At 43.7% G+C, this 24,048-nt stretch overlaps 1 protein-coding gene across 42 annotated transcripts in view; it reads left to right on the plus strand.

Moving 5' to 3' along the window:
• The first annotated feature begins 344 nt into the window (after nucleotides 1–344).
• The window catches only part of PIAS2 (protein inhibitor of activated STAT 2), a 105,896-nt gene continuing 82,192 nt past the window's right edge, over nucleotides 345–24,048 (plus strand). For 6 of the 42 annotated variants that reach the window (XR_011379338.1, XM_070050211.1, XM_070050208.1 and 3 more), the window contains exons 1-2: nucleotides 345–1,523; nucleotides 21,879–21,987. Coding sequence is in view for 9 of the 42 variants with exons in the window: in XM_070050211.1 (XP_069906312.1) it covers nucleotides 1,405–1,523; nucleotides 21,879–21,987 (228 nt within the window). In the remaining 33 variants the exon portion in view is untranslated. Of the gene's footprint in view, nucleotides 1,524–1,752; nucleotides 1,969–2,483; nucleotides 2,829–18,795; nucleotides 18,888–21,878; nucleotides 21,988–24,048 lie in introns of those variants that run through there. The other 36 variants (XR_011379343.1, XM_051851961.2, XM_070050220.1 and 33 more) reach the window with 16 other exon arrangements.

The raw sequence follows: 24,048 nt of genomic DNA on the forward strand, positions 1-24,048 counted from the left end.
ACTACAATGAACACCAGGAAATCTCCTGCTTCCAACAGTTTTGTTCACGTTGGTCCCTCCTATGTTAACTTCCTTGGCAGCAGGGCTATGTTTGTTTTCTTTGCATCTTTCTATTCCTCTAAAGCTCCTAGCTTAGTGGCATTAATTTAATATCTGTTAAACAATGATAAAAACCCTAGATGTAATCAAAGCTTAAGGAGAATAAACCAAGAGCAAGAATAAGGCAAGCTAAGATAACAAAGCTAACAATCGCCTTTACACACTTTCATTCAGTCCTTCATTCATTAAACAATGATTTGTCAGTCGTTTACCAATCATTACAGCCTAATGGGTTTAGATTTTAAGATAAAAATTTTGAGCAATACTTTTATTATGTATAATAATCACATAAACACCTAGATAATTAACATGAAGGCATGAAGGAAAAGTTCAGGGTCCTGTGAGCACTTATAACAGGTGTCAAAAGGCAAAATTACAAGTTAAGATCTTAATTAGCTTTTCTTCAGGATTTTCAGGCAGTTTCTCTGGTGGGTTCAACAACTGTGGATTGCAACTGGGTCAGACACCACTCCTGGGCAAAACACCCAAGTGTTGTAGAGAGACATCCTGACTGACTACGGATCAGTCTGTGACCTGTGATTGACTGCAGCTCAGAAGACCCAGCTAGTTAATGCAAACACATACTAAGCACAGACTCAAAGTAAGGAGGCGCCCTCCGGCCTACAAGTAGCTTAACACAGGATCGGAACCCAAATGGGGGATGTGGATGGAACCAAGTTTTTAGAAAGAAGTGGCAATCGGATGTAGAAGATGAACAGGAGTTAGAGAAGCTAAGAAAAAGACTGGGAATTACTCTCGGCCGCAGGACCAACATTTAGCTGTCTGAAAACTTGGTGGGAGGTGGAGGGGAGGTTTGCTGGATGCAGGGACTGGAAGATGTGCAGCCAGTGGGCTCCGAGGGGGTGTAGGTGGAGGCAGCAGGTAGGAGCGGATGAGACAGGGCCTTGTACATCACACGGTCTTAAAAGTCCTCTCGTGGGTGAGTTCGCGGCCTCTTCAAGGAATCGGAGCCGGGGGCCGGCCCGGCGGGTCTCTGGCCAGCTGGACTCAGCATCTTCTCTCATCCTTCATCAGCACATTAGGGTGCCACTCTGCCTTGGCATCTCCTTCTTCGCTGGGTCTCACATTTCCCTGACCCCTCCACTTTTTATCAAGGCCCTTCTTCACTTCTTCCCCAGCGCCACCAACCCCCGCCCCGCAAGGCTGCAGTCCGTGACATTCAGGCGCCCTTCAAAGTCGTCAGGAATCAGCCAGGTGAGCCCTCGGACATTAGCAATTGAGAGGTCTCACCCAGGCCGCGCCAACGCCCATATTTAAATTGTTCCGCCACAACTAGCCTGGGGGATGGTTTATTTGCTGCCGCTGCTCCGTCTCCAGCCACCATGTGAAGGGCGCCGCGTGAATCTGCCCGAAGGTTCCCGTCACGAGTCCCGGCCACCTCTTCAGGTCGGGCCCTCCGCCAGGTCCGCTGGTAACGCTGCGATCTCTACGGCGCTTCGGGGAGTGGGCACGGACCCCCGCGAGGGGCAGGGAAGAGGCGATGCGGCGCCGAGCAGGGCCAGGCCGCGGGACCGGACGCCGGAAGCGTGCGGGGAGCCGGCTGGCGCGGGAGCGGGCGGGCGGAAGGCGCGGGCGGAAGGCGGCCTCGCGGGTGGGCAGGGGGCGCCGCGAGGGGCGGGGCGGTGGCGCGCCGGGGGCGGGGCTCCCGCGCCGGTCACGTGAGGGGCCCGGCGGTAGCGGCGGCGGCGGCCGCGGCGTTTTCAGCGGCGCCCAGTGCAGGATGGTGCTGGAGGCGGCGGCGGCCGTGGTGGCTGCGGCGTCGTTGGCGGTAGCGGGAAGGGGTGCGGTGGCGGCAGTGGCGGCGGAGCCCGCGGGTGGTATAAAATGGCGGATTTCGAGGAGTTGAGGGTAAGCAGGGCCGCGGGAGTGGAGAGTGGAGGCCGCGGGGGAGGGGTTGGGGAGGGAGGCGGGGAAGCCGCAGCGTCGCCGGCCGCCGCCGCCTTGTTTCGCCGGGGCCGGTTGGCGGCGCCCCGAGCCCGGCCCGCGTGAGGGCGGGCGCCGAGCGCGCGGGAGGGGAGCGAGCCGGTGGAGGACGCGGGGGCGGCGGCCTGGGCCGCGGGCGGGCGGGCGGTCGTTCGAGGGCCGGCCGCTGCGGGCCGGCTCTCCGCACACCTGGCGCGGGGTCGGGGCGCCCTCGCGGGGGCACGTGGGGTCCGACTCCCCGCTCCGCCTGAGGGCCCAGGTGGTGAACGGCGTGTGATTTTCCACCCTGGGGTGGGGGGTGGGGGGTCCGTGTGCGTGGCGATCCCGAAGTCTACTTGGCGGACGCCTGTTTGGTGAGACGTGAAGTTGCGTTTCGGGAATTTTTTTTCTTCCTTCCCTGATGGCTGATGCTACCGTTTGGTCAGGTGTGCCAGGGAAGGGGCCCCTTCCTCCCTCCACTGCTTCCCCCCGTCGTCGGGAGAAGCGTGGGCCTTTGGCAACCCTGCCTTCAACAACCGGCCTCGAACCTTGGTATTTCCTTAGTGCCGTGGAAAGAAAACTGCAAAGTCCGAGGTGACATGAGGTTTTTCCGTGCACTCTTTCTGCTCTTGAAGAGAAAAAAAAATCTTGTCGTCTTAGCCTTGGAACAAGGTCATAACTTTACTGTTGCTACCGTTGTTGAATAGAAGAGATTTAAGTTGAGGTGCCATGGGGGAGAACGGACAAGACCCCCACCCCCGCCGAGACTGATAACCTTCGGAGACTCCGCACCTGAAACAGACCAGGTGTGATCCATGAGCCCGCTTTATTTTATATGGATCACTGAATTACTAGCGACATAAATAGGAAATTTAGAGTCAGAAATGCCGATTTTTTAAAAAATTTCAAAGTAGGAGAGAGTGGTGAGCGTGGAATTAACGGCAAGCAGTTTGCGTAACAGACGAATGTGCTAGGTTGGTTGGTTCGGATACGGAGGAGCAGCGATCCAGTAGAGGATTGAGTTTGAGGTAGGGTAAGGTTGTTGGTTGGTAGCTGATGGAGAGGACCAGAGGGAAAGAGGTGTGTTTTCCACTAAAGGAGCTTGTTGTAGGTTGCACAATGTAACTGTTGTTTTCCCTCCTGTTTTTAAAAGAATTGTTTATTTTCCAGGAAGAGAAAAGTATGTTTGTACATGTTACACCCCATACTAATTTATACAGAGAGCCATGGTAGACAGGGTAAGGGTGTTGATGTTTAAGGCTAAGGGCTGTAGTAGCTCAGGTCCAGCTGTAGAGCTATTAACACCTGTGGAGCTTTTGAAACAACCAGGCCAGACACCTTGAGCCTTGAGTTTAGGATGGGTTGATAAAACTGAACGTTGAAGTTCAATTTGTTTTTATTTTTACCTGCAGCATAGTCTTAATTTTTGTTGCGGTAAAAGATGTAACTCTTCCCGGTCTTTTGTTGATGAAAACTTTTCCAAATGTGTTTTAGGCTTTTCTAACTGTTGTCAGTCAAAACTGAATATGAAGTGGAGAACTAACTTACTGGTACATATCTGGCAGAAGGGGCAGTCGGTGCTGAGGTTCAAGTGGGACCAGAAACTGTAAAGTAGTGCAAACCAGAGAAATGGTTTTTTGTTTTGTTTTGCTGCTGCTGCTGCTGTTTTTTCTCTTTCTGCCTCCCTCTTCCATTTTGGTTTGTGGATTACCTTCATCAAATGTTTGTAAATCAGCTGTGTGTTTCTCCCTGAACTTGATAGAAGACACATGACTCCCCTACAGTTCACATTAGGTGACCTACCTAATTGAGAAGTTTTCAGAGGAGATGCTAGAAAGGTTATCTACTCCTTGCCTTTGTTGCTCAGTGCAGGCCTATGTTACTTGCATTTTTTAAAATATGAGCTGTACCCTGCTCCCCCAATACAAATGGTGGTGGTGATGATGATATATGTCCATTATAATACAGTGCTTATTACATGCCTGGTTTGGTTTGAGCACATCATACATACATTCTTAAAATTCTATGAAGAAATTGAGGCACTGAGATATTATGGATTGAGCAGAATTTAACTTCCCAACTCACCAATATATTTAATCCCCAAAGTCTTAACGCTTATGTTTAATGGGTTAATGTTAATGGTTGAACTTGATGTGTAGAATGTGGACCCAGTAGGGGGTCTTTAGGTCAAATTGGGGGCAAAGCCCCCAAAAGGCAGTTCTCTTGAAGGTTGATTTTTTTTTTTTTTTTTTTGACAGGCAGAGTTAGGCAGTGAGAGACAGAGAGAAAGGTCTTCCTTCCGTTGGTTCCCCCCCAAAATGGCTGCTATGGCCTGCGCACTGCGCCACTCCAAAGCAAGGAGCCAGATGCCCCCTCTTGGTCTCCCATGCGGGTGCAGGGCCCAAGCACTTGGGCCATCCTCCACTGCCTTCCCGGGTCACAACAGAGAGCTGGACTGGAAGAGGAGCAACCAGGACTAGAACCCAGAGTACCGTCGCTGCAGGCGGAGGATTAGCCTAGTCAGCTGCGGCGCTGGCCTGAAGGTTGATTTCTATAAGCCAAGTTCTGCCTAGCCTTTTCTCTGCTTCCTGACTACCCTGGGAACCTCCCTCTGCATGTGTTCTTTGTTGCCATCCTCCAATCTCACCAGATGCCTAAACTAACACCGCTGCCTGATCTTGAACTGGGAACCTCCAAAACTGTAAGCTGAACTTAACCTTCTTTCCTAAGTAGCTTCTCAGTTATTTTAGTTTAAGTTAGGAAGAGCAGACTGCTACAGAGGATTAAATAACCTTATTTAGACCAAACAATTTTTTTTTTAAAGATTTATTTATTTATTTGAAAGGCAGAGTTTCGCAGAGAGAGAGAGAGGTCTTCTGGTTCACTCCCCAGATGGCCGCAACAGCTGGAGCTGTGCCGATCAGGAGCCAGGAGCCTCTTCCAGGTCTCCCACAAAGGTGCAGGGGCCAAGGGCTTGGGCCATCTTCTGCTTTCCCAGGCCATAGCAGAGAGCTGGATTGGAAGAAGAGCAACCAGGACTAGAACTGGCACCCATATGGGATGCTGGTGCTTCAGGCCAGGGCGTTAACTCACTGTGCCACAGCACCAGCCAGACCATACAATTTGAGACTGAAAAAAACTGGGATTTTTAACTTCAGATGGGTAACTTTAGAGTCTGCTTTTCAGAGCCCAAGCTATGTTGTTTTGTTTGGATACTTTCAGGTCTGGCTCTGGCCTTTATCCTAAAATTTGTAGACTTAGTTAAATGATAACACTTTTTTTTTTTTTTAAGGTTTATTTATTGTATTTGAAAGAGTTACACAGAAAGGGGAGAGAGACAGACAGACTTGCATCTGCTGGTTCACTCCCCAATTGGCCGCAACTGCCGGAGCTGTGTTGATCCGAAGCCAGGAGCTTCTTCTGGGTCTCCCACGCGGGTGCAGGGGCCCAAGGACTTGGGCCATATTTTGCTGCTTTCCCAGGCCAAAAAAAGCAGAGAACTGGATCTGAAGTGGAGCAGCCAGGACAGGAACTGGCACCCTTATAGGATGCTGGCACTATAGGCAGCGGTTTCACCCCCTATGCCACCGCGCTGGCCCCAATAACACTCTTCTTAAATGACTAATAGTGGAAGGGAAATGGAGAAACTCACTAAAGATTGGTTAGAAAGGAAGAAGATGGGAAGAAACATCCAGGACTCAAATGATGGTGCTTGGTTAAGGATATATTCTGATGGTCAGTTGGTAGTTGAGTTACTGGACCACGGTGTTTCTTGGGTAACTTTTTGGCAGTAGAGGAAATGGGTAGCCAACCTGGATGACACACTTGTTGCTGCTGATACTGCCACTGGGAGGCTTTCCCTTACCCTCTAGAGCCCTTCTTTTGAGCAGGTCACATCTGGCTGGTGCTGACTCTGTGCCCAAGATCAGAAATTTGGGCAGAGGTCATCCTCTTTGGTATAGTGCCTTTTGCTTTTTATGCTCTTAATAAGAGAATTCCTATAAAACCTTAGGGGGTTGCCTCACAGTTTCATTTGTTGAGACTGCCTTGTAAGCTAGCGTCAGAGATTTTGTCTGGTCATAGAAGAATACACCAGCTCTTTTCTTTGCTGCCTTTTGGTCCAAGTAACTAGAATACGAGCCCACCTCTCTTCTGCTTCTGGGAGACAGAATCTGGCTGTCAGAGCTGTCCACTTTTGTTCTAATCATCCGCAGCCTGGGGGTTAGAATCATATCACATAAACCTGACTCAGGAGATGATCCTGATAGTGTGAGAGAAAGGAAGACGAAGTTCTCTGAGAATGGAAAATGTGGTCTGTGTAGTCCATTACAATAATGTATCCTGGGGCCTGCGTTGTGGCTTAGCAGGTAAAGCCACCGCCTGCAGTGCTGACATCCCATATGGGTGCCGGTTCGAGTCCCTAATGCTCCACTTCAGATCCAACTCTGCTGTGGCCTGGGAAAGCAGTACAAGATGGCCCAGGTCCTTAGGCTCCCTCACCCACGTGGGAGACCAGGAAGAAGCTCCTGGCCCCCTGGCTTCGGATCTGTGCAGCTCAGGCCGTTGCAGCCATTTGGAAAGTACACCAGCGGATGGAAGACTTTCTGCCTCTCTGTAACTCTGCCTTTCAAATTCAAATTAAATAAATAAATAAATCTTTAAAAAAAATAATGTATCATGCTAGAAGCTCCCAGGTGCCAGAGAAAGTATTGGTTTTACTAATTGCTTGCTTATAGCATCTAGGTTGTTAGGAGTTGAAGGGATGATTAACTAGTTTGTGAATTGACAGGTTTGTGGATTAACTAGTTGTTAAGGTAGTACAGGATCATAAGATCTGATGGCCTGGACTTTTGTCACTGCTGCTTTGCTTCTTGCTCCAAAAATAGTCTCCAGAGGAGCCAACACGGGTGGAGAAGAGGCGTAACAGTTGAGTTTCTGGAGTCACTTACCTCTTCTTCAGCCAGAGCAGCTTTTTTTTTTTCCTCCTTTTTCCTCCAGTTGCATAATTCTCATTTGTGGGCTGCTAGGTGGCAATCATTCTTTAAAGGGCCCTTGTTACAATTTAATCTGCCCAATCCACTCTCCCTACTTCACTCTATGGATTTTCCTGTTCTAAACATTGCAAGTTAATGGAATCATACAACTTGTGGCCTTTTGTGTGTGACTTTTATCAAGGTTCATTTTTGTTGTAGCATATCCAAGTACTTAATTACGTTTTATGGCTAAGTAATATTCCACTGTGGACATACAGCACATTTCATTTCTTCACGTATGAATTGGTAGGACATTGGACTGTTTTCCACTGGGGCTAGTATGAACATTCATCTACATGTGTACAGGCTTTGTGTAGGCATATGTCTTCAATGCTCTTGGGTAGATAAATACAAGGGAAATTATTGGATCAGGTGGGAACACTTTTTGAGGAACTGTTAAAACTGCTTTGCAAGGTACTATACCATTTTACTTTCCCACCAGCAGTGTTGAAGGATTCTGGTATCTCCACTTGCTGCTAGCACTTCGTTATCTTTTTAATTACAGCCATCCTGGTGGCTGTAAAGTGTTATCTCATTATGGTTTTTATTGTGCTTTTCCCTGATGTCTCATGATGTTGAGCATCTTTTCATTTGCTTATTGGCCATTTGTATATCTTTGGAGAAATGTCTATTCAGGTCTTTTGCCCATTTTAAATTGAGTTATTTGTTTCTATTATAAAGTTACAATTTTTTTCTATGCTATGGAGATAAGTTTATCAGAAATATGATTGGTAAATAATTTTCTTCCATTGTGTAGACTATCTTCATTTCCTTGATAGCATCATTCGAAGCACAGAAGTTTCTGATTTTGGTGCAGTATACTTTATCTAATTTTTTCTTTTTGTGCTTGTGCTTTGTTTCTTTCTTTCTTTTTTTTTTTTTTAAGATTTTATTTATTTATTTGAGAGGCAGAGTTACAGACGGAGATTGAAAGACAGAGAGAAAGGTCTACCATTTGCTGGTTCACTCCCCAAGGAGCCAAGAGCTTCTGCTGGGTCTCTCACACAGGTGCAGGAGCCCAAGCACTTAGGCCATCTTCCACTGCTTTTCCAGGCCAAAGCAGAGAGCTGGATTGAAGAGGGGTGCCTGTATGGGATGCTGGCGCTGCAGGTGGAGGCTTAGGCTATTTCCCACAGCGCCGGCCCTTGTACTTTTTTTGTTTTTAAAGATTGATTTATTTATTTGAAAGAGTTATATAGAGAAAGAGAGAGACAGAGGGAGTTATCTTCTATCCGCTGGTTTGTTCCCCAGTTAGCTGCAGCAGCCAGCTGAAGTCAGGAGCTTTTTCGAGGTCTCCCATGTGGGTGACCAGGGTTGTATGTGCTTGGGCCATCTTCTGCTACTTTCCCAGGCACAGTAACAGGGAGCTGGATTGGAAGTGGAACTGGAGCCCTTATGGTATGCTGGTGTTGCAGGTGGTAGCTTAACCTGCTATGTGACTATGCTGGCCCCCTTTTTCTTGTGCTTTTGGTTTTTAGTTTTAAGAAATCATTGGGGCTGGCGCTGTGGCACAGCGGGTTAATGTCCTGGCTTGAAGTGCTGGCATCCCACGTGGGCGCTGGTTCAAGACCCAGCTGCTCCACTTCCATCCAGCTCTCTGGTGTGGCCTGGGAAAGCAGTAGAAGATGGCTCAAGTGTTCGGACCCCTGCACCTGCCAGGGAGACCCGGAAGAAGCTCCTGGCTTGAATCAGCTCAGCGCGGGCGGTTGCGGACAACTGGGGAGTGAACCATCAGATGGAAGACCTCTCTCTCTCTGCCTATCCTCTCTCTGTGTAACTCTTTCAAATAAATAAATAAATCTTAAAAATAAAAAAAAAAAAAGAAATTGTTGCCCAGTCCAGTGCTGTGATGATTTCTGTGTATTTCATTTAGGGAGAGTTGGTTTTTTTTTTTTTTTTTTTTGTAATTTGAGAAGCAGAGACAGGGTTGGGGTAAGGGGGACCCTCATCCTCTAGTTCATTGCCTAAATGCTTGGAATGTTTTGGACTGGGTTGGGGGCTGGAACCAAGAACTGGGAACACAATCCATGTCTTTTGGGTGGCCAATTACTTGAACTACCACCTCTGCTTTCCAGGGTCTGTGTCAGTGGGAATTTGGAGTCAGGTATTTGATATGGGACATAAGCATCTTTTAACTACTAGGCTCAATGCCTACTCCAGGAGTTTTATATGGAGATCATTTTAGCTTTTACATTTATAGGTTGTTGATCAGTGTTAAGTAAGTTTTTGTATGTGGTATACAGTGGGGTCCAGTTTATTTTGCATATGGAAATCCAGTTTTCTTTATACTGTTAGAAAGCCTTCCTTTCTCCATTGCACGCATGCATTGTCTTGATAATTTGTTTTCAGGTACCTAGTTTAAAGAATTAAGGTTAAAATATGATGTGGAATTAAAGTGTAACGTAGTTCAGACTGTCATATTAATACTCATTTTGATCCATTAGTAACATCTTTCTCCTAGACTTTTTGGAAATATGGTTTGAAATACAGACTTTCCGTGGATGAGCTTTTTGTGAGAATAATATAAAACTAGTATATACATTTAGAGCTTTTCATTTGGTTACTCACACAGGTCAGATTATGTCACAGAAGGTACTTTAAAAAAAATGCATTAGCACTGGGATTAATGGTTATCTACAGTATGACTTTGGACAAATTATTTGACCTTTTCGCTAATCTGGAAAGTGGTTTTAATATTATTATTCCTACTTTTTTTAAAAAATGAAAGCCATACTTATGCAGATTATATGGAAAAATTTAAAAAGTACAATTTTTCCTATTAAATCCCACTTCCGGTATAACTCTTTTTAGCTATTTTACTATTTTTTGTTTTTAGTGTTTGTCAATTCCAAAAGTCATTTTTTTCTATATCTCAACTCTAATATGTCTCAACTCTGTTATAGATAAGAAATTAGATTGTTTTCCACCTGTCCTAGCACTTTAGTTTCTACTACTTAAAACAATTTTTTTTCTAACTTTGCTCTTGGTTATTCTTGACTTCTGTAATAGTTAAAGTATAAAACTCTGAAAAGCCTTTCTGTACTTCTACAAGAAAATTTTTGGAAATTGAGTCCTAACAGCCAACTTTTAAATGTTTAAGTATTAATCACTGTAGAACCAATGGTGTGGGATTTGGAGAAACTTTACTTCTATGAAATTAGTCCTTAGAAGGAGAAGTATAACAGTCCTGCTTGAGTGGGAAGAATCCGTTGAAATTCGTTTTAAAATTTAATATTACAACGTGTTCTTATTTTGTTACCATTCAGCTTTTCTTGGTAGACTTTCTGGATTGGTTTCCCTTTTCTAATTTTGGAAGCTTGTTATCCGGCTGTCATCCACGGCTTAGTTTACATTGTACTCCTAGGTTAGTTCTGTTGTTTGGATCCTATTTTTTCTCCTTTTTAGATGTTTCTTAAATTTTTCTGGAATGTGTCTTGAGTAGTTGTATCAGGAAGGATATGCTGGTAATGAACTTGGTGAAGTTTTTTTTTTTTTTTTTTTTTTTTTTTTGACAGGCAGAGTGGACAGAGAGAGAGACAGAGAGAAAGGTCTTCCTTTTGCCGTTGGTTCACCCTCCAATGGCCGCCACGGCTGGTGCGCTGCGGCCGGCGCACTGCGCTGATCCGATAGCAGGAGCCAGGTGCTTCTCCTGGTCTCCCATGGGGTGCAGGGCCCAAGCACCTGGGCCATCCTCCACTGCACTCCCTGGCCACAGCAGAGAGCTGGCCTGGAAGAGGGGCAACTGGGACAGAATCCAGCGCCCCTACTGGGACTAGAACCCGGTGTGCCGGCGCCGCAAGGCCCAGTGAGCCGCGGTGCCGGCGGTGAAGTTCTTAAATACTTGAAAATGGCTTGCCTTTTTCCTGATTGAAACTTTAGATAAAGATTTAGTCATGCTTAAGTTTAGCTTAAGAATAGGGTGTGTTCTAAGAAATATGTTAGGTGATTTCATCATTTTTAAACATCAAGTAGAATATTCTTACATGTAGATGTTACAACCTGCTCTAACCTAGACTATGTGGTAGATACATGAAGGGTCTTCAGAAAGTCAATGAAAAATGCATACTGAGAAAACCATGAATGGACTGCAAATACTTATCTTCTAATTCTGTTTCTATGAACTTTTTGAAGTTCCTTGTATGTAAATCCATATATTTGCTTTTGTACATTATGTATGTATGTATGTGTGTGTGAGAGAGAGAGAGCTAGCGAGCGAGCGTGTTTTACTGCTAGAGGAGTGATGAATAAGTTGCAGCACAGGGGAAGTGATGCAATCTAGAGATGTAGTAGTGGCTGGTATCCTGGCATAGCTGGTTAAGCTGTGCTGGGATGCCTGCATCGCATATTGGAGTGCCTAGTGAAAGCTACTCTGTGCTTTCAGTCCAACTTCCTGCTAATGTACCTGGGAACCAGTGGTTGGTGGCCCAAGTATTTGAGTTCCTGCCACTCTTGTGGGAAACCTGGGTAGAGCTGCTAGCTTTGGGCTGGCCTAACCCTGATTGTTGTGGGCATTTGCTTAGTGAACCAGTAGATGGAAGATCTCTCTCTCTCTCCTCTGTTACTCTTTCAAATAAATATTTTTTAAAAGACATGATAAATGTATGAGGCTGCCACTGGCATAGCACAGCATACTGTTTGACAGTAATCTCTTATTTATTTTTTAGCCCCCCCCCCCTTTTTTTTAAAGATTTATTTATTTTACTTGAAAGAGTTACATAGAGAGAGAGAGGTCTTCCATCCTTTGGTTCACTCCCCAGTTGGCCGCAACGGCTGGAGCTGTGCCGGTCTGAAGCCAGGAGCCAGGAACTTCCTCCAGGTCTCCCACGTGGGTGCAGGAGCCCAAGGGTTTGGGCCATCTTCTACTGCCTTCCCAGGCCATAGCATAGAGCTGGCTGAGAAGAGGAGCAGCTGGGACTAGAACCAGCACCCATATGGGATGCTGGTACTGCAGGTGGCGGCCTTACCCACTATGCCACAGTGCCGGCCCCAGTAATCTCTTGAGTAAGTAGGAGTACACTCTAAAATCTAAGAAGTATGGTAGGTACATGGATCAGTAACATAACCAGTTACTGGTATTATGTACCGTGTACATAGGTTTATGTACTATGCTTTATGTGGCTGGCAGTTTGATAGGTTTGTTTGTACCTGCATCACTGCATACATGTAATGTGTTGCTCTTTAACCTTAGCATGGTTGTGCTAGTTGTGACATCACTAGATTATAGGCATTTTCTACACCATTATGATTTCATGAGACCACCATCATCCATACAATCCACTGATGACTAAAATGTTATACGTGGTGCATGATTGTGTAGATTCATAATTTTTCTTGTAACTTTGAAAGCTTTGTTCCAGGAATTTAAAAATACCCAGTGTTGCTAATGAGAAGTCCATTGTAGATTTAAATAGATTTAATGGTTTTCCTTTTGTAGTAACCTTTCTTGATGAGTATCTTTGCTGTGAAATGTGTCTAGCAGTGGGCCCGTTTTCAATCCTTCTGGTGGGTACCATTTCAGGCTGAGGAATTGCCTTCTTTGATAATTTTTCTTCCTCCTTTTCTCTGTTTTGAGACTTTTTTAAAAAAGATTATTTATTTGAAAAGAGTTACAGAGAGAGAGAGAGAGAGATCAATCTTTAGTCCACTGGCTCACTCCCTAGATAGCTGCAATGACTGAAGCTGGGCCAGGCTGAAGCCAGGAGTTTCTTTTGGATCTCCTGTGTCGGTGGCAAGGGCCCAAGGAGTTGGGCCATCTTTTGCTGCTTTCCCCAGGCCATTAGCAGGGAGCTGGTTCAGAAGTGGAGTAGTTGGGACTCAAACTGGTGCCCATATGGGATGCTGGCATTGCAGGTGGTGGCTTTACCCGCTATGCCAATTTCTGGCCCCTCTTTTCTTTAAGAAGCTTGTTAAATAAAAAAATACATACATTTATTTGCAAGGCAGAATGAGAGAGAGAGAGAGAGGGAGATTCACATCCAGATACCTGTCACCGCCTGGCTATGCAGGGCCAAGCCTAAGCCAGGACCCCAGAACTCTATCCCTGTCTCCAACATTGGGTGGCAGGAACTTGGTCCCCAATCATCTCCACATTTCTGAAATCCAACAGCTCTATAAATAAACTTTCTGCAAATTTATCCTGTGGACAAACCTTGATCCATGCTGATAGGTGGCTATTTGTAATCTTTATATTGATTTTATTTAATGTAAATATTTGTATATTTCATTGCAGCTCTTCTAGGAATAGGATTGTTGGTGTTAAGATTATGTGCATGCTCAACAGTAGTAGACAATGTCAAGTTACTTTCTAAAGAAAATTGTCTCACTTTATGATCTGTCCAGCAATCAAGTTTTTTATTGCTCAACTTTATTGCTCACACTTGATTTTGTCAGCCTTTAAACGTTTTTGCCATGGGGCCAGTGTTGTGGTGTAGCCGGTAAAGCCGCCCACCTTCAACTTCAGATACAGGAGCTGGTTCAAGTCCCTGCTGCTCCACTTCTGATCCAACTCCCTGCTAATGTTCCTGGGGAAGCAGCAGAAGATGGCCCAAGTGTTTGGGCCCCTGCACCCATATGGGAGACCTTGATGAAATTTCTGGCTTTGGGCTGGCGCCGCGGCTCATTTGGCTAATCCTCTGCCTGTGGCGCCAGCACCCTGGGTTCTCGTCCCAGTTGGGGCACCGGATTATGTCTCAGTTACTCCTCTTCCAGGCCAGCTCTCTGCTGTGGCCCGGGAGAGCAGTGGAGGATGGCCCAAGTGCTTGGGCCCTGCACCTGCATGGGAGACCAGGAGGAAGCACCTGGCTTCGGATCGGCGCAGTGCGCCGGCCATAGTGGCCATTTGGGGGGTGAACCAATGGACGGAAGACCTTTCTCTCTGTCTCTCACTGTCTAACTCTGCCTGTCAAAAAAGAAGGAAGAAAGAAAAATTAAGAAATTTCTGGCTTTGTTCTGGCCAGGCCTGACTGTTACAGCCATTTGAGGAGTGAACTGGCAGATAAAAGATCTTTCTCTGTCTCTCCCTCTCTCTTTGTAACTCAGTTTTTTCAAATAAGTAAGTCTTTAAAAAAAAAAGTTTTTACCTGTGTGTGTATAATACCATTCTTTGGTTCTCACTTTGCCCCTTTTGCCAGTGAGTTTCAGCATCTTTTACTGTGCTGACTGGTCTTCTGTCCTCTGATAATTCACTTCGTGTCTATTGCCATGTGTGTACTGGATTTTAAAAAATTGTTTCTTATGGATTTGTGATAGTTCTACAGTTTTAGTGTATGTAGTACAAATTTTTTAGTTGACTTTAAAATTTTTTTTTAAAGATTTATTCCATTTGACAGGTAAGTTGCAGAGAGAGAGGGAGGGAGAGACAGAGAGATCTTCCCATTCAATGGTTTACTCTCCACATGACCACAGTGTCTGGGGCTGGGCTGACAAAGCCAGGAGCCAGGAAATTCTTCCAGTTCTCCCACGTGGGCACAAGGGCCTAAACAATTAGGCCATCTTCTGCTGCTTTCCCAGGTACATTAGCAGGGAGCAGGATGGGAAGTGGGGCAGCTGGGACTAGAACTGGCACCCATATGGGATGCCGGCATTGCAGGTGGCAGCTTAACCCACTATGCCACAACACTGGGCAGATACTTCTTTTAATGAGCAAACATTCTTTTAGTATGGTAGATTTTATCAATTTTTTAAACTTTTTTTTTTTTAATTTGACAGCTAGAGTTATAGACCGAGAGAGAGACAGAAAGGTTTTCCTTCTATTGGTTCACTCCCCTAATGGCCTCTATGGCCACTGCTGCACCGATCCGAAGCAAGGAGCCAAGTGCTTCTTCCTGGTCTCCCATGCGGGTGCACGGGCCCAGGCACTTGGGCCATCCTCCACTGCACTCCCGGGCCACAGCAGAGAGCTGGATGGGAAGAGGAGCAATCGGGACTAGAACCTGACTCCTGTATGGGATGACGGTGCCAGCCTGATTTTTATCAATTTTTATGGATAGTGCTATTGAGTCTTCGAAATTTTTCAAAGGGGTACTGGAAGATATTTTCTCATTATTATCAAAGTTGTGTAGTTTTTTTTTTTTTTAAACCTTTCTCATGTTGTAACTCACCTGGAATTGATTTTGTATGTGGTGTAAAGTGGTAATCCAGATGCATATTATCTTTTTCAAAGAATAAGAAACTGTTCCGTCACTTTTCATACTTCTAGAATCCACTCCCCCCACCCCCCATTGATCTGAATGGCATCATTTATTTTTCTTGTCTGGTTGGCCACATGGCCAGCCAGTCCATCAGCTGTCATTCTCTCTGTCTGCATCCATCCGTCCATCCATCTGTCCTTCTGCTGGTTCTGAACTCTAGTCTTTTAGTCTGTCTCTACTAACAGCATCACGGTGTTCTAGTAACTATTAACTGGTAACAACTTCTGTAAGAATAATTTCTATTGATGCATGGCATGCTCATAGAAAGTGTGCTGATCCCGGCAGCTCACCTGCACATCTGAATGAGTTCTGTGCGTATAGCTCTGCAGGTCAAGAGAAGGAACATCATTAGCGCCCTAGAGACCGTCCTTGAGTTCTCTCTCAGTAGCTAACCTCATTCTCAAAAGGTACCTACTGGTTAACTGTAAAACATTAGATTAGTTCTGCCTGTTTTTGAACGTTCTGTAAATGGAACTGTATGGTATATATGGTGTCTGTTTCTGTATATGTGTAGTCAGCCCTCTGTATCAGCAGGTTCTACATACATAATTCAACCAACTGCAGATTGAAAATATTTGGTGCGAGGCCGGCACCGTGGCTCACTAGGCTAATCCTCTGCCTGTGGCGCTGGTACCCTGGGTTCTAGTCCCAGTTGGGGCACCGGATTCTGTCCTAGTTGCTCCTCTTCCAGTCCAGCTCTCTGCTGTGGTCCGGGAGTGCAGTGGAGGATGGCCCAGGTGCTTGGGCCCTGCACCCCATGGAAGACCAGGAGGGGCATCTGGCTCCTGGCTTTGGATTGGCGCAGTGCACCGGCCATAGCAGCCATTTGGGATTTGGGGGATGAGCCAATGGAAGGAAGACCTTTCTCTCTGTCTCTCTCTCTCACTGCCTAACTCTACCTGTCGGGGGGGAGGGGGGAGCTTTGGGCCAGGCTGAAGCCAGGAGCTTCATCTAGGTCTCCCACAATGACGGCAGGGGCCCAAAAACTCGGGTCATCCTCTCCTCTGCTGCTTTTCTAGGCCATTAGCAGGGAGTTAGATAGAAATGGAGCAGCTGGGACACAAACCAAACTGGCACCCCTGTGGTTTGCTGGCATTACAGGTGATAGCTTAACCCTCCATGTTACAGCACAGGCCCCCACAATATTTTAAGTACAAAGTACATGTAATACACTTAACCTGTGTGGTGTCCTTGCTTCGCAGCACAGTGTAGAGTGTTGATTTTCTTTTGTGGTTGCATGGCAGGTTGGGAGCTGTAGCTTGCTGCCACACTGCCCAGCATCAGGAGAGTGTAGCTCACTGTATGCCAGCTCAGGAAAAGATGAAAGCTCAGAATTTGAACTGTAGTTTCTACTGTAGGCTGCATTGCTTTCATACATCAAAAAGTAAAAAAAAAGTCTTAAACTATTAAACATTCTCTGGGGGCTGGTGTTGTGGCGGGTTAAGCCACCTGCTGCAGCACCAGCATCCCAGATGGGTATTGGTTCAAGTCCCAGCTCTTCCATTTCTGATCCAGCTCTCTGCTAATAGCCTAGGAAAAGCAGCAGAATATGGCCCAAGTGCTAAGGCCCCTGCACACACATGGGAGAACCAGAAGAAGCTCCCAGCTTCGGAATGGCCCAACTCAAGCTGTTGAGGCCACTGGGGAGTGAACCAGTGGATGGAAGCACACGCTGGCTCGCTCTCTCTATCCTGTCTCCCCCACACCCCTCTTTAACTGCCTTTCTATTTATTTATTTATTTATTCATTAATTTTTTTTTAAAGAAAGATTTTGAAAGGCAGTTGCAGAGAGAGAGAGCTTCCATCTACTGATTCACTCTCCAAATGGCCACAGTGGCCAGGGCTGAGCCAGGCCAAAGCCAAGAGCTTCAAGTCTCCCACGTGGCTGCAGGGACCCAAACATTTGAACTATCTTCTACTGCCTTCCAGTCCATTAGCAGGGAGCTGAATTGGAAGTGGAGCATCTGGGACTAGAACCAGTGCCAATATGGGATGCTGGTGCTGTAGGTGGCATCCTAACCTGCTATGCCACACTGCCGTACCCAGTAAAATAAACCTTAAAAAATCTAAAACCAAAACTCAAACCAGTCTATAGTTGTATTTTGTTCATTCCCTTTCATTAATGATATAGAGCTCGAGTTGTTCCACATCCCTTGTCTACCTTTTTACTTGCAGACATCTGGTCGATGTGTAGTGGTTTTTATCTTCATTCCCCTAATGTCTAAGTCCCTTTAAATATGCTTATTGCTTATTTGAATACATTGTGCTCATTTTTATATTGTGCTGTCCATCTTTTTCATACTAATTTGTAGGGCATACTAGCTCTTCCTGATTGTGTTTTTTCCTAAACTTTTATTTAATAAGTATAAATTTTGAAAGTACAACTTTTGGATCCTGATTGTGTTTTACAAATAGCTTGTTTCCCTAGCCCTATCCATGTGTCTATTCTGTTTGTTTCCCTTTTTCCATTGACTGATGTTTCCAGGGCAAAAGAGGCATCAAGGGACTTTTTTTTTTTTTTTCTTAAGATTTATTTGAGAGGTAGAGTTACAGACAGAGAGGGAGAGACAGTTGGAAAGGTCTTCCATTCGCTAGTTCACTCCCCAAATGGCTGCCACGGCTGGGGAGCTGGGCTGATCTGAAGGCTGGAGCTTCTTCTGGGTCTCCCAGGAGGGTAGAAGGGCCCAAGCACTTGGGCCATCTTCCAGTGCTTTCCCAGGCCGTAAACAGGGAACTGGATCAGAAGAGGAGCAGCCAGGTCATGAATTGGTGCCACTATGAGATGTGGGTGCCTCAGGCAAAGTCTTAGCTTGCTGTGCCACAGCGCTGGCCCTGAGACTCAACTTTCTAGGCTGTGTTTTCAAAATCTGGGCAGATCAGATCCTTGTTGGCTTCGTAGTGTTTTATACCTTCAGACATTTTTTTATATTATTAAGTTCAGTTAAATTCTCACAGGGAAGGTTGCCCTGAAACTGTCTAGTCAGTCCTTGAGGAACATGAAGGAGCTAAGTCTTCCTACCTTGGAGTAGGAGTAGTTCCTCAGTGAAATTCTTGGCTGTTCACTCCTCCATATAGTTTTAAAATCTTCTCAAGTTATATAGGCAAATACCCATATCCTGTTGGGATTGTGATGGGAAATGCATTGAATCTGTAAACTTGTTTGGAGAGATGTATATTTTGTTACTGTGTGTTCTTCAACATAAACATTGTAAGCTCCATTTTCTATAATTAAATTTTTCAATGAAGTTTTATAATTTTCAATTAAAATGTTACAAATATTTTGTTCTGTTTATTTTTAGGCATCTTATTTTTGTAGTAAATCGTAAATGTTATCTTTCTGTAATTGTGCTTTCTGCCTTCTAGTGTATAGAAGTAGAGTTGGACTTTGTATAATGACCTTGCTGTACTCCTAATTGTGATAAATTATCCATAGATTTCTTTTGGATTTTTCTGTGCAGACCGTCCTATCTGAATAATGACACCTTTGTTTCCTCCTTTCCAATTCTTATGCTTTTTTCTCTTTCTTTTTCTTGTCTTAATGTGCTGGCTAGGATCTCCAGTACAATGTTGAATAGAAGCTGATGGGGGCATCCTGATCTTGTTCCTGATTTTAAAGGGAATGCTTTCAGAGTTTCACAGTTAAGTACGTATGATGCTTGCTGTAGGTTTATTGTAGATTATCTTTTCAGATTAAGGATGTTCCTCTTCTGTCTTACTAATTAAAAAAAAAAAACATGAATTCTATATCTTTTGAGACCATCATATTTTTCTTCACTAATCTGTTGTGAATTACATTGATTTTCTAATATTTAAACTAACCTTGTGTTCCAAGTATAGATTCAGCTGTGAGCTATCCTTTTTTTTTTAATGATTGGATTCAATTTGAAGATATTTTATTTAGGATATTTGTCTCTAATGAGTAATTATAGTTTTTAAAGAACGTACTTTTTCTTCTGGAAGAGTTTATATAAGAGTAAAATGTTTGGTAGCACTTTTGATAGCTTGAAAATTGCCAGTTTTTTTTTCTTTTGGGGGGGATGCTTTTTCATTATTCAATTTCTTTGTTTCTAGAACTATGTTCGTATTTCTATTTTCAAACCTGTTTCAGTAGGTTGTACTTTCGTAGAAAGCTGTTCATTCCATCCAGTTTCTTGAATTTATAGCATTATGTTGTTAATCTCTAATGCTTTTTTAGCTAAAAGTTTCCAGTTTTAAGGCTTTGCAGAGAATCAGATTTTTAATTTTGTTTATGGTTTTTAATGTATCCTCTCAATTTCTGCTTTTCATTTCTTATATTTCCTGTGGGTTTTTCTGTTTTTCTTTCACTGGATGCCTGTCATTAAGTTTGAGCATTTTGCTACACAAAGATAATTTCAAAAGTCAGTGGAAAAATGGAATTAAAAGATGTTTATCTTGGTGCAGAAAATTTTGAAATTTATGTATAGTTTTCACAATACGCATTTTTGTGAACTTTCTGACAACCGATTGTAGCATTCAAGATGAAAACGTCTTTGTATTTTTTCTCTGGGTCATACAAGGTTGATAATTAATATATTTTTTTTCTCTGAATATTTTTCTGTTTCCATTGTGGATTCTTTGAGTTATTTAAAAATTTAATTTGAAAACATGAGTTTCCCTAACTTAGTTACTGATTTCTGATTGCATTTTGGTTAGATAGTGTGGTCTGTGTGATACCAGTTTTTTGAAATCTGTTGAGACTATCTGGTAATCATTTATAATTTTTGTTTGTGCCTGTCGAATTTTTTTTTTTAAGGATTTATTTGTTTGAGTCTGAATTACAGAGGAGGGAGGGATAAGAGATCTCCCATCCACTGGTTCATTCCCCAGATGGCTGCAAAGGCCTGGTCCTGGAACCAGGAACTCCATCTGGGTCTCACACATAGGTGGAACAGGAGCCCAAACACTTGGACCAATTTCTGCTGCTTTTCCCAAGACATTATCAGGGAGCTGGATCAGAAGTGGAGTTGCTGAGAATTTTTATTTTTCCATTGTTGGTGTAAAGTTTTGTATAAGACTGTTGGGCTTGTTAATGATGTTCAGATCTTACATCTTTATTCTTTAAGAAAGTGGAAATCGGGCATGGATGTTCATCTTTTATGAATTTTTTTTGTTCATTTGTATTTCTATGGACTTTTTAAACTTTTTAAAATTGTTATTGGTTCACAAAGTTCAAATTTATTTTATATTTATGACTACTTATTCTGTATAGTGAGTTTATATCTAGGAATGCTTTTTGTACTAGTATTAAATACTACCGTTTGATATTAAAGAAGCTGGATTACCTAATCTTCAGTTTGCCCCTACACCTACAATTTTGTGTTCTTTTAGTTTTTTTTTATCTCTTGTGAATATCATGCTGTTGAATTACATTTTTAAAAAATCTGCTGTGATAGTCTTCATCTTTTACATTTTTTTTTAAAGATTTATTTATTTATTTGCAAGGCAGAACTACAGAGAGGCAGAGAGAAAGGGAGGGAGGGAGGGAGGGAGGTCTTCCATCCACTGATTCACTCCCCAAATGTCCGCAGTGGCTACAGCTGTGCCGATCCAAAGCTAGGAGCATCTTCTGGGTCTCCTACATGGGTGCAGGGGCCCAAGGACTTGGGCCATCCTCTGCAGCTTTCCCAGGTGCATTAGCAAGGAGCTGGATCAGAAGTAGAGCAGTCAGGACTCAAACTGGCACCCATATGGGATGCCAGCGCTGCAGCCAGCGGCTTCACTTGCTCTGCCACAGCCCCTGTCTTTTACATTTTAAGTTTATTTATTTATTTGAGTAGTAGATCCGGTGACTGGATGTGATGTAGGCTGGGCCAGAACCAGGAGCCAAGAACACAATGAAGGTCTCTTGAGGGTGACTGGAACCCAATTACCTGAGCCATCACTGCTGCCTCCCAGGATCTGCATTGGCAGAAAGGGAGAGCCAGGAGCCAGAGCTGATGTAGGTGCATGTGTCTAATCACTGAACACCTGCTATCCTAAATTAAACTTTTAATGAAAATAGTCGTCAATTCATCTACAGTTGTTTAAAAAAATAGAAACTTCTTAAGTATTCTTTATCTGGTTATCCCTATAGTAATATCTTGTAAGACTATAGGAAAATATCACAGACAAAATGACGTTGACAGAGTAAAGATGCAGACTATATTTTACTATGAAGATTCCTCATGGTGTCATTTTGTAGCCAAATTCACCTCCCGCATCCAACTCCTAACCCAAATCTCTTGGACCCACTAATTTTTTATTTCTATGATTTTATTATTCAAGAATGTTAGCATAAAGAGAATCATATCATGTAACCATTTGGATTTGACCTTTTACATTCATCATAATTCTCTGAAAATTGATCCGGTTTGCTATGTGTTGAAATAGTTCATTTGTTTTTTTTGCTGAGTAGTATTCCAAGGTTTTGACTTACTAGTTTGTGTAACTATTCACCTGTTGAAGGATATCTGGGTTGTTTACAGTTTTTCACTATTATGAATAAAAGTATTATAAAGATTGGTTGTACAGGCTTTTTGTGAACCTAAGTTTTCATTTCTGTCCAGGAGTACAATCGCTGGTTATATGGTTGTTGTGTGTATAGTTTTTAAGAACTTGCTAAACTGTTTTCCAGAGTGGCTGTGCCCTATTACATCCCTACCAGCAATGTATGGAGTGATCCAGTTTCTCTGCGTCCTCGCCAGCATTTGGTGTTATCACTGTTTTTCATTTTAGCCATTCTGGTAGGTATCTAGTGATGTCTTTTGTGAGGTTTTCATTTGTATTTCCCTAACAGCTACTGGTGCTTAATACTGTATTTTCATGTGTTCTTTTGGCATCTGTATATTCCTGTTGGTTTTTTCATGCCTTTTGTCTTTTTTCTAATTGAATTTTTTTTCCTGTTGATGTTTAAGAGTTCTAGATATATTCTGGAAACTAGTCTATTGTCAGATGAGTAGTTTGCACATATTTTCTCCGAGCCTGTTCATTGTTCATCCTTTTTAAAAATAAGTCTTTCGTAGATCACAGGTTTTAATTTTGATTAAGTCCAGTATATCATTTTTCTTTTTATGGATCTTGCTTGTAGTGTTGAATCTGAGAACTCTCTGCCTAGGCCTAGGCCCTGAAGATTACCTTTTTTTTGTTTGTTTTATTTTTACATTTAAGTCTGTGATACATTTGGAGTTAATTTTTGTGTAAGGTGTGAGATGTAGGTGGAAGTTCACTTTTTTGGCCTATTGCTTGAGCATAATTTGTTACAAGGCTTTCTTCCATCGAGTTACTTTTATACTTTTGTCCAAGTTGTTTTGAATGTATTTGTATAGGTCTATTTCTGAAATTCCTATTATGTTCCATTGATCTATGTGTCTGTGCTACCACACAGTCTTGATTACAGTAGCTAAGTTGTGAATTGGGATAAAATGGATTCCTTTACCTTTATTTTTTAAGATTTATTTTATTTATTTGAAAGTTACAGAGAGAGGTAGAGCCAGAGACAGGTCTTCCATCCACTGGTTCTCTCCCCAAATGACCACGATGGCCAGAGCTGAGCTGAAACCAGGAGCTTCTTTGGGTGTCCCACGAGGGTGCGGGGGCCCAAAGACTTGAGCCATCTTCTGCTTTCCCAGGCCATAGCGGAGAGTAAGATCAGAAGTGGAGTAGCTGGGATAAGAACTGACGCTCATATGGGATGCTGGCACTGGAGGCTGCAGCTTTACCCGCTACACCACAGCACTGGCCCCACCTCTGTTCTTTTGAAAATTTGTTTTAGCTCTTGTTCCTTTACCTTTCCATATACATTTTGGAATAATCTCATAACTATAAAAAGTCTTGCTGAGGATTATGTAAAATCTTTATATTAGTTTGGAGAAAATTGACATCTTGGCTGTGTTGAGTCTTCTGATCTGTGACGAGTCCATTTACTTAGATGTTCTTAGTCCTGCCCATGTTCGTTAGATCTTTATGTATTTTAATTTTGGGGGGAGTGATTATAAATGATGTTGTGTTTAACTGGTTTCCACATGTTCATTTTAGTATATAAAGATGTAATGATGTCATGTTTTGTGTGTTGTTTTTGTGTACTGTGATTTTGCTGAACTCGGCAGTTCTAGGTTTTTTTTGTAGATTTGTTGGGATTTTCTGTGCAGAAATAGTGCCATCTATAAACACAGATGGCTCTTCTTTCTAACCTGTTATGCCTTTTACTTCCTTTTCTTTCATTCTTCCAGCTAGAACTCTTAGCATTAAGAGGAGGCATCCTTGCTGCATTCTTGATATTGGGGGAAGAAAGGTATTCTATATCTTTCACCATGAATAGTTAGCTTTACATTTTTTTAAGGATTTATTTATTTGAAAGGCAGAGTGACAGAGGAGGAAAGACAGAGGGATCTTCTATCCACTGGTTTGCTCCATAAATAGCTGTAATAGCCAGGTCTGGCAAGGCTAGAAAATCCATTCTGATCTCCCACATGGGTGGCAGGGCCCAAGTTTTGGGCCAATTTCTGCCTTCTCTGGCACAATAACAGGAAGCTACATCAGAAGTGAGCATCCTGGAACCAGCTCTGTGGCATAGCAGCAGGTAATGCCGTTACCTGCAGGGCCGGCATCCCATGGGCGCTGATTTGAGTCCTGGCTGCTCCGCTTCTGATCTAGCTGTCTGCTGTGGCCTGAGAAAGCAGTAAAAGATGTCCCAAGTCCTTGGTCTCCTGCACCCATGTGAGAGACCTGAAGAAGCTCATGGCTTCAGATCGGCTCAGCTCCATTGCAGCCGTTTGGGGAGTGAACTAGCTGAAGGAAGAGCACTC

This window comes from Oryctolagus cuniculus, chromosome 10, assembly GCF_964237555.1.
Source record: "Oryctolagus cuniculus chromosome 10, mOryCun1.1, whole genome shotgun sequence".
NCBI classification, from domain to species: Eukaryota; Metazoa; Chordata; class Mammalia; order Lagomorpha; family Leporidae; genus Oryctolagus; species Oryctolagus cuniculus.